We start from the raw sequence: 10610 nt of genomic DNA, 5'->3' as shown, positions 1-10610 counted from the left end.
TTGTGCATGTGCGTGTGTGTGCACTCAGACAGGCAGACACCCCCCACACACACATAGAAACATTTTCAGTATAAAAAATGAGAGCAAGGGGCTCTCGCCTACTCCAGTCCTATTTCCCAACTGGCTCCTCATGCAAGAAGCCCTTTGTCTCCACTACACTTGACAGGAATCATCTTCACCTGTGGTGGACTCCCCCCCAGCATTTGGGTTTCTCTTCTCTTGAGCCTAGATTTCGCCTATTCAGTCTCTCTGCCTGACGGTCCCACCAATTTCTCTCTTCTGCCTCACAGTGGGCATTCAGATCAATCGGGTGTTTTAGACAGGCACAGTAATTCAACTTTACAGATTAAACAAATGCAACATAAAAGAATGCAACCCATCTTTGCATCATTAAACAAATATTCTGCAGCATGAACGAATGTAACGCATCTTAAACTAATATCCCACAACAGCCAGGTGTGGTGGTGTAGTCAGTATCTGGGAGGCAGAGGCAGGTGGATGTCTGTGTGTTCTAGGCCAGCCAAGGTTATGTAGTAAGACCTTGTCTCAAAACAAGAATATATATTGAGTAGAAAACGTATGGAAATGAAAATTCAAGACAGAGAAATGGAGTTGTTTGTCTGCCACGTGTTTAATGTCAGTTTCTCTAATCCGACCTCATTGTCTACCCCACTAACTGTCCCTTGTCCACGTCACCTTCTCCCATGTCACCTTCTCACAGACTACCTGCAACCTTGTCCTAAATTGTTTCTTTCCTCCCCTGACCCTTTCAGTACCACAGCCTGCCCTTCTGCCCTATCTAGGGCCTCACTCCATCAGCTCCTGAGCCCTTCGCCAGCTGAATCTACCTGGACTTCCTCAGCCTCCTTGCTGGGGTCTGTGGACTCCTTTCCTGCAGTTCACCCTTTGTTGTGGAATATTATTTTCACTGTATAAAAGGTATGCCACATTTGTTTCTGCTGCTTTTGTTGATGATGCAAAGACATGTTGCATTTCAGGAGGCTCTTTAGTGGGGCTGAGCGGAAGGGAAGGACACCCTTTTTCTGGAAATGTGAGCAGGGAGAGAAGGTTAGCTACTTGCTCTTCAGCCTCTCTGAGCTAGCAGGATTTCACCTCAACCTTTGAATCTTGAGTTCTATAGCAATTTAGATAAAGTTTCCTTTAGTGGCCCAGACAGAGTTGGTGCCTGAGAGAACAGAATTCCCACCTAGCTGCGCCCACCCATGGTTGCTGCAGAGTTGCAATTGCGGGTTGGGACAGCAGTTGCTTAAGGTGCAGCCACTGTATCTACTGCAAGCATTCTCACACAGCACCTTTCTGGGTGAAGACTCAGGTCTGAGCATTCATTCCCTTGCTTAAAGCCTTCCGTGGCTCCCCAGTGCCCCGTTCAAACTTTTTAGCCTGCATTCAGTGTCTTTACAATCTGGATCTTACCCTATCCATACACCCTCTCCATGTCTTACACGCGCACACACACACACACACACACACACGCACACACACGCACACGCACACACTCTAACTTGGAAAATCTTTCTACACTCTCACGTGACTGTAGGCGCGTCCCTATTTCTGAACACCCAAGGTCAATGAATAAAATCCCTGAGTCTACCCCATCGGCTTCTCCAGGGTTCCGTCAGTGGGTGGGGGAGGGGCCCAGCCTGGCACCCCACCCCCCATTCTAAGCCTAGGACTCAGGTCTCTAACAACAGAATCAAAGCCACTCAGCAACGCTGGAACCCATTCAGAGGGGCCTGAGCCCCCTCATCCCAAGCCAAGAGGGCTTTGGGGGAGGGGTGCAGCCCCTGGTAGACTCACAGTGTGGCCAAAGGGGCCAAGAAGGGGTGCCAGGGAGGCAGGGGCTGACCTCATAGGGAGAGACACGAGTGTGGTTATCTTTCCCCCGCTGAGAGGACTGAAGGGCCATCATCAGGGTGGGAGGTCTAGGAAGCCAAGCCAGTGGCTCAGGAGTAAGGGTGGAGGAGTGACTGGCAGCGAGGGCACCATGGCCACCATCCAGTCAGAGACTGACTGTTACGACATCATCGAAGTACTGGGCAAGGGCACCTTCGGAGAGGTGGCCAAGGGCTGGCGCAGGAGTACGGGTGAAATGGTGGCCATCAAGATCCTGAAGAACGACGCCTACCGAAGTCGTATCATCAAGAACGAGCTGAAGCTGCTCCGATGTGTCCGAGGCCTGGACCCCGACGAGGCCCACGTCATCCGCTTTCTCGAGTTCTTCCACGATGCCCTCAAGTTCTACCTGGTCTTCGAGCTACTGGAGCAAAACCTTTTTGAGTTCCAGAAAGAGAACAACTTCGCACCCCTTCCTGCCCGGCACATTCGCACTGTCACCCTGCAGGTCCTGAGAGCGCTGGCTCGCCTCAAGGAGCTGGCCATCATCCATGCTGACCTCAAGCCTGAAAACATCATGTTGGTGGACCAGACCCGCTGCCCCTTCAGGGTAAAGGTGAGTGTGGTTGCCTGGGAGACAGCTTTACTCAACACTGGGATGCTCGGCCAGCATGTGAATCTCCCGTCAGTTCCATGATGTGGCTCTGAGGTGTCCCTGATTTCCAAACTGCCTCTCCTTGCTGCTGTCTGGCAGTCTTCCATACCCTATCCCAATTCTTTAGAGTGGTTGTTGTTTTTGAGACAGGGTCTCGTGGTACAGGCTAGCCTTGAACTTGCTGTGTAGCTGAGGATGTCTTGAATTCATCACCTACCTGCCTCCACTAACCAAGTGCTAGGATTACTGGTATGTGTCACCACAGCCAGCTCAATTAGTTGGTTTTTGGAAACAAGGTCTCATGTAGTCCAGGCTGGTCTGGAATTTGAGTAGGTCCCCCTTCCCAAGTATTTGGACTACAGGTATTCACCACCATGCCTGGCTTCTCCATCTCATTTCCAAGGTCCTCCATTTTCCCTTCCAGGCCCTGAAGTCTCCCCAACCCTGCTCCGTCCAGCTTCCCTCCCGTGGCTCAGGTCAGGGCTGACATTCTAGTGGGGGAGACAGTACTTGGTAAGAGTAACGTGTCAGGGGAGTGAGGAGGTGGAAGCGGGAAGGAGAGGATGTAGGGTATTGCTCAGGAGTGGGATGTGGTGGAGGCTGAAATTTACAAGAGGGCGTCAGGGAGGGGGCACCTGAACGAGTCTTGAGGGTCAGAGAGGGCCATGGGAGAAGGGACAGCCAGCAGAAAGGCCCGAAGGTAGGAGCATGTGGTGGTTAAGGATTCTAGCAACGCAGGGGAGTTCTGTAGAGTTGGAGTAGAATGACAGGGCAAAGAGGGAGGAAAGGAGATCAATGAGGCAGGGGTGGCATTGTGCAAGGCCTCATAGGCACAGTCAAAATTGGTTTGTTTTTCTTGTTTGTTTGGTTGGTTGGTTTGTTTTGTTTTTTTGAGACAGGGTTTCTCTGTGTAACAGCATTGACTGTCCTGGAACTCACTTTGGAGGCTAGGCTGGCCTTGAACTCACAGAGATCTTCTGCCTCTGCCACCAAAGCACTGGGATTAAAGGCCTACACTACAACCACCAGGGTTACTTGTATTTTTTTTTTGATACAAAGTCTCACAATGTATCCCTGGCTGGCCCTGAACCTGCTATGTAGACCAGGCATACTTCAAACTCATGGAAGATCCTCCTGCCTCTGCCTACCAAGCAAAGGGGTCAAAGGCACACACCAACATGCTGTATTCACAAATGGATTCAGAGTAGAAGGGCCTGCCTTGACTTAGGTGTTCAGTTTTTGGGAGGAAGTAGGATCGAGAAGGCAGATGGGGTGATCCAAGTAGGAGTCGCAGATAATGAGATATAGCTGGGATGTGTGTGGACTGGGGCAGATGTGGAGCTAGGGACAACAGAATTCACTGGTGGGTTTCACAGTGTGAATGGGGGAGGTTTCAGAGATAGTCAGATGGTAACATGCCTGTTGAACAAGCAGGAGAACCTCATTTCAGGTTCCTAGCACCCATACAAGAAGCCAAGTGTGGCAGCTCACCTGTAATATCAGTGCTGGGGAGGTGAGACAGGAGGATTCCTGGAGCTCGTTGGCCAGCCTGTCTAGCCAATCAGCAAGTTCCATGTTCAGCGAGTGATCTTGTCTCAAATTATAAGGTAGAGAGTGATAGAGGAAGGCTAACTTCTGACACGTGTGCATATGCACACCAACATGTACACACACACACACACTCACAATTTAGAAAAAGAAGGGCAAGCAGGATGGCTCAGCCAGTAAAGGTGCTTGCTGCCAAGCCTGAGGACATGAGTTCAATCCCCAGGACCCATATGGTGGTGGGAGCAGAGAACTGACTCCCAAAAGTTATCCTCTGACCTCTACACACACACACCTGCATTTGCATTCCCACTGAATGAATTAAGTCTAAAGGAAGAATGTGTGAGGGAGAGCTGGGCATAGGGGCAGATACCTAGACTTCTACCACTGCAGAGGTGGAAAGATTAAAAGTTCAAGGTTGCCTTTGGCTGTGTGGCAAGTTCAAGGCCACTCTACACTTGTTGGGGAGAAAGATAGGATTCAACCGGGACCTGCTGGCCTAGGCATCTGTAAGCTAGGTGGCTCTGGTCTCTGTTCTTGCCCCTGGGTGGGCACCTGAGCTGTCTCCTCTGCCACAAGTTCAACTTCTCCTGCAGAGCCTCTGTTTATGGCTTGTCAACCTACACAGACACCCTCTGTGCCTCCTCCACCTGTGTATTTGTCATCCAAGGCTCTGGCTATGACTGGGCAGGCAGTACCCAAGGGCGGGGCTGGACCAAAGCTGCCTACGTTGTGCCCTTGGCCTCTCCCAGCACCCCACTGAATGTTAGAGACAGGAAGAGATGGGTGCTTTTGCCCTGAGGGGTGGAAGCACAGTGAGCTAAGGAGAGATCACTGTAGATATAATAGGGCTCACAGTGTCTGGGGTGGTCACTGTCACCCCTACAGTGTTTCCAGAATGAAGGGACCCCACAAACACGGACTTACTGCCCAGTGTCATTCAAGCTCTCGGGGATTCTGAGTCCCGACTAAAATCTATTTCATGATCAGCCTTGTGGGCAGGGAAGCTGAGGGTGGTGGACTGCAAGCAGAGCAGGAAGCCACATCCACTGCGTTAGTCTCAGGAAACCAGCAGAGCGCCACCTGGTGGCGAGAGGGACAGACGAAGGCTCCTGCCCGCCGCCCATGGCAAGCTGAGGGCCTTCCGGGTTTTGATAGTGTTGGATGGTGAAAATCATAGAGGACTTGGCTTTCAGGGTGGTTCCTTCCCTGTCCACAACACAGAAATGAAGACAGAGACACTCAGAGATGAGCGATTAGCTGTGAAGAGGCAATGGGGGGGGGGGGGGGTGGAAGGAGTCAGGCTGCCTGAGGCAGGATTTTTGTGAATTCAAGGCCTGCCTCAGAAACTAAAAGCAACCTCAACATAAACAGCAAAGGCCTAGGGTGCCGGTACACACATGTAATCTCAGTACTTGACATGTGGAGGCTGGAGGATCAGGAGTGCAAAGTCACCCTGGACTACACAATGGGTATGGGATACAGGAAACCCTATCTCAAAAGATCAAACACTATGCCTAGCATGACTTTAATCCCAGGACTTCAGAGGCAGAGGCAGGGAGATCTCTGAGTTTGAGGTCAGCCTGGTCTACAGAGTTCTAGGACAGCCAGGGGTATATAAAGAGGCCCTGTCTCAAAACAACCAAATGAAACAAAAAAACCCTAAACAACAACAACAATGAAAGGAAAATCCTGATTGCTCTGAGACAGCCACTTGTGTTTCTCACTCACTTTTTCCTGAGCCCTGTGATGTGCCGGGCACTGCTTAGACCTCTAGAGACATAGCCTTGAATGAAATACAAAGCTCTCGTTCTCATGGGACTGGAATTTTATTTCACTTTTTAATTATTTTATTTGTTTTTTCAGACAGGTTTCTCTGTGCAGCCCTCACTATCCTAGAAAGCACTTTGTAGACCAGGTTGGTCTTGAACTCGCAGAGATTCACTTTCCTCTGCCTCCCAAGTGCCGGGATTAAAGGTGTACGCCACCACTGCCTGGCTAATTTAGTTTGTGTGTGAGTGCCTGTGCATATATCATGGCTTTTCAGGTTACAGGCAGGTGTGAGCTGCCATGTGGGTGTTGGGATCTGCAAGAGCAGCAAGTACTCTTAGCCACCCAGCCACGCCTCCAGTCCCAGTGGGTTAGCCACGCCTCCAGTCCCAGTGGGTTAGCCACGCCTCCAGTCCCAGTGGGTTAAGTGCTTGCTGGACACAAGCAGATCCTAAATTCATATTCCCCAGCATCATTAGATCTGGGCTTGGGTTTATAATATCAGGGCTGAGGGGCTGTAAGGGAAGACAAGAGGATCAAAAGAGCTCAGGGGTCTGGCAATCTTGCCAATATAGTGAATTTCAGGTTTAGTGAGAGGCCCTGTCTCCAAAAACAAGGAAGAATGGTAGAAGATACCTACCATCAACCTCTCTCCCCTACACGGTACTCATGAGTGACGACACCCACCCGCATATGCACGTACCCCCCTCACAACCCCACATACAAGTGAAATTTAGAGTAGATGAAATATTAAAATTATAACTGGGAGCTGGGCTTGGTTGTACACACCTATAATCCCAGCCCTTGAACAGGAGCTCAAGGTCATCCTTGCTACACAACCAGTGTGAAGCTAGCCTGGGATACCTGAGACCCTGTCTCAGCACTAACCAACAATGGGCAGGGGACTATGCTCATGGCGCTGCACTGCAGGTGCACGCGGGAGGCGGGTGGTACCCAACTACTATAGGCACAAGTTCAAGAGGCTCAGAGACAGACCTAACAGAAACCCAGAAACAACAGCTAGATGACAGAGAGGGACACTCATAAGGAAGGAAGTCTCAAGGCACAGAGCTAGACAGACACAGGAGAAAGAGATGAGTCCCAGGAGGGGCCCAGTCTGGTCACTCCCACCACTCCCCCAGCCCACCTACCCCATGTCCCATACCCTCTGCCCTTCACAGGTGATCGACTTCGGCTCAGCCAGCATATTCAGTGAGGTGCGCTATGTGAAGGAGCCATACATCCAGTCCCGCTTCTACAGGGCCCCAGAGATCCTGCTGGGGTTGCCCTTCTGCGAGAAGGTGGATGTGTGGTCTCTGGGCTGCGTCATGGCCGAGTTACACCTGGGCTGGCCTCTCTACCCGGGCAACAATGAGTATGACCAGGTGCGCTACATCTGTGAGACGCAGGGCTTGCCCAAGCCCCACCTGCTGCACGCTGCCCGCAAGGCTCACCACTTCTTCAAGCGGAACCCCCACCCCGATGCCACCAACCCCTGGCAGCTGAAGTCCTCTGCCGACTACCTAGCTGAGACCAAGGTATGGGAGGAGCAGGCAGGGTGAAGACAATCTGTGCTGGGGTGGGTGGGAGACTGCAATATTAAGAACAATCTAGATTAGACCTTGGGGGAGGACCAGAAGTCTGGGAGCTGGTTGTCAGAGCTGGTGGGCCAACACATCTGATGGGCCAGCAGATCTGAAGGTTACGGTCATGTCTCTGGGTTAGACTGAAAGTGTAGGTGACGTGTGGAGCCTGAGTTAGGTGACGGGGGGGGGGGGGGGTCAAAGAACAGAATCGCACGTCCTCCCTATGCAGGAGAGCTAGGGATTGGTGTGAGGGGCCAGACTGGGCAGTCCAGCAGCAAGAGAGCTTCCAGTCATACGGGCACAAGGCAGGGGCACCCCACTTGGCTCCCACAGCAGGTGATTTCTGGAGCCCCGAGTCTAGACACATCTCTACCCGGTCTCCCCCACACCCCGTCAGGTACGTCCACTGGAGCGCCGCAAGTACATGCTCAAATCCTTGGACCAGATTGAGACGGTGAACGGTGGGGGGGCTGTAAGTCGTCTGAGTTTCCCGGACCGGGAGGCACTGGCGGAGCACGCAGACCTCAAGAGCATGGTGGAGCTGATCAAACGCATGCTAACATGGGAGTCTCACGAACGCATCAGCCCCAGCGCAGCCCTGCGCCACCCCTTCGTGTCCATGCAGCAGCTGCGGAGTGCTCATGAGGCCACCCGCTACTACCAGCTGTCGCTCCGTGGGTGTCGTCTGTCCCTGCAGGTGGATGGCAAGCCACCCCCGCCTATCATAGCCGGTGCGGAGGAGGGGCCTCCCTACTACCGCCTTGCCGAGGAGGAGGACACTGCAGGCCTGGGTGGTGTGGCAGGCAGTGGGTCCTTCTTCATGGAGGAGAAGGCCCCCGGAGTGCAGAGGGCCATCGACCAGCTTGATGACCTGAGTCTGCAGGAGGCTAGACGAGGGCTGTGGAGCGACACACGGGCCGACATGGTCTCTGACATGCTGGCCCCACTCAAAGTAGCCAATACTGGCCATCGAGTCCCTGATTCAGGCCCGGAGCCTATCCTGGCCTTCTATGGCAGCCGCTTGACCAGCCGCCACAAGGCCCGCAAGCCCCCGGCGGGCTCCAAATCTGACTCCAATTTCAGTAACCTTATCCGGCTAAGCCAAGCCTCACCAGAGGAGTCTGGGCCCTGTCGGGGCAGTGGCTGGGAGGAAGGAGAAGGCCGCGGGGCCTCCACAGAACCATCTGTCATCCCACAACGGGAAGGAGATGGGCCCAGCATCAAAGACAGGACCATGGATACTGAGGTGAGCAGGGTGCACAGACTGGCACCCAGGCTGGGTCTTGGTCTTCCTAGAGCTTAATCTATGACGGTGCACAGGTAATGGGGCCATGCTTCCCACAACTGTAGCATCTGTGACCGCACACCCAGGCCCCAAGGTTCAGTAAACACTGACATAAGGCGACAAGGCTCAGGTCACGCTAGCACCCTCAGGACAGCCCAAGGCTTACACTGACTCTAATTAAGGCTGGGAAAGAAAACAGGCACCTAGTGATGGGCCTGTTAAGAAATGGGCAAGGCTCTGGGTGGTGTGGCACCTACCATCCCAGGAAGTTGAAACTGGGGGTCACCTCAAGGTCAAGTTTAGTTTGGGCTCCATAACAACACCCTATCTCTAAACACTAACACCTCCTTCTTGCCCAAAAGGGCTGGAGCTTTAGTTTTGCAGTAGACTTCTTGCCTGGCCTAGTATCCGCCAGCGAGGGACTGGGGACTCTCCTTCAGGGGCAGGTAGAATGCTGACCTACAATCCAAGGCAAGGAACTGGGATATAACAACACTCGAGCATTTGCTTCGAATTCCTCAAGAGAGGCTGAGGGTGTGGCCCAGAGGCAGAGTTTTTGCCTGGTAGGAGCCTGGTCTGTTCTGGTTCCTATCCCTAATCCCCGACTTCAGTGTAGGAAAGCCTGCGCGTGGAGTGAGGGCCTTTCTGCCTGCTTACCCCTTCTAGTAGGTAGGTACACACATCAACAGGTACCCATCCTTCTTGTTGATGCTCCTCTCTCTTCCCCCACAGCGGCCAGGCCCTGAGCTCATCTTCGATCCCAGCAGCTGTTCTGGAGAGTGGCTGAATGAGCCAGAATGGACCCTAGAGGGCATCCGGGGGTCTCGAGCTCAAGGGCTTCCAGCCCGCCATCCCCACGCACACGGGCCACCCAGGACCACTAGCTTTCTGCAGCATGTTGGAGGGCACCATTGATGGGGACCCCACCCCTATCATTTTGGGGGGTTTGAGCTAGCTGGGCTGGCATCCCTTCTTGCTCTGAAATGGCTCTTTAGAGCCATCCTTTGAACCCACAGATTATTCTTACAGAAAATAGCTATCCAGAATGTTCCTATTTCCCTGTCCCTGGCAACATGCCTGTACCCCACTCTAATGTTGGAGGCCGTCAGGTCTGGCCCGAGACCCTGAGGCCACAGAGTCAGGAAGAGGACTGCACCCCATTGGCCATGACCGTGCCTGGACCCGCTTGCCTCGTGTATTTCAATAAAAAAACTGTTCCAAACCCTGCTCCTGCCTGTTACCACTGAGTGAACCTGCACTACCCATATGGCCACGGTCTGCCTCTCGCTGAGGTCAGCGGCCCAGCTACTATGGCATTGGATTGTGCACAGAAATCTGCTCCCTAAACAAACTAAATTAAACTTGGCATGGTGGAGTAGGTTTGTAATTCCAAGCACTCAGGAGACTGAGGCAGGAAGAGAATCACAATGACAATGTCAAGACCAGTCTGGGCTTAAAGTGAGACCTTGTCTCAAAAACAAAACAAAATAAAATAAAACGAGCAAGGGCTTGGCCCCTTGGGAGCCTACCCTCAGAATGCTCTCTGTTGGACACATGTCCATCTGAGTTTGCACGTACCACTGACTGGTCCTCTGTGTTTGCGATGGGCTTGGCATGCTCACTTACTCACGCTCAGGACATGCTACCTGTAAACGCACTGATGGGAATAAATTCAGAGCTGCCACATGCTCTGGTGTTCAGATCTGCTGGTCTGTCTGTCATCCCCCCTCCCCCCCATACACCCTGGGATTTAGCAGTAGCTCTGGAGCATGCTCAGTACAACACATGCTGGTTATACACATGCTCAGCCCATGCCTGCTAGTGTGGACACACACGGCATGCCCAGCCCACGCCAGCTCTGTGTGCATTGCATGCTGAGATGGCCCCATCAGAAACCCATGCCACCTGTCCCCTA

At 52.8% G+C, this 10610-nt stretch overlaps 1 protein-coding gene across 1 annotated transcript; it reads left to right on the top strand.

Annotated features, from left to right (window-relative positions):
- Positions 1-1922: 1922 nt before the first annotated feature.
- Hipk4 (homeodomain interacting protein kinase 4) lies at positions 1923-10497 on the top strand. Its single transcript, XM_050129038.1, has 4 exons — positions 1923-2470; positions 7006-7362; positions 7808-8656; positions 9428-10497. Exons 1-4 carry the CDS (start codon positions 2006-2008, stop codon positions 9608-9610), a joined length of 1854 nt encoding a protein of 617 aa, XP_049984995.1. The 5' UTR covers positions 1923-2005; the 3' UTR covers positions 9611-10497.
- Positions 10498-10610: the final 113 nt, after the last annotated feature.

Source organism: Alexandromys fortis, unplaced genomic scaffold, assembly GCF_014885135.2.
Source record: "Alexandromys fortis isolate MF-2015 unplaced genomic scaffold, M_Fortis_MF-2015_v1.1 scaffold_293, whole genome shotgun sequence".
NCBI lineage: Eukaryota > Metazoa > Chordata > Mammalia > Rodentia > Cricetidae > Alexandromys > Alexandromys fortis.
This window is presented reverse-complemented; position numbering and strand designations above follow the sequence as displayed.

Excerpts from the sequence above, each read along its gene's own strand:
- Hipk4 (XM_050129038.1), top strand. The coding sequence starts at position 2,006 with ATGGCCACCATCCAGTCAGAGACTGACTGTTACGACATCATCGAAGTA. Across the intron at positions 2,471-7,005 it reads GCTGCCCCTTCAGGGTAAAG|GTGATCGACTTCGGCTCAGC; the intron begins GTGAGTGTGGTT and ends TGCCCTTCACAG. Across the intron at positions 8,657-9,427 it reads ACAGGACCATGGATACTGAG|CGGCCAGGCCCTGAGCTCAT; the intron begins GTGAGCAGGGTG and ends CTTCCCCCACAG.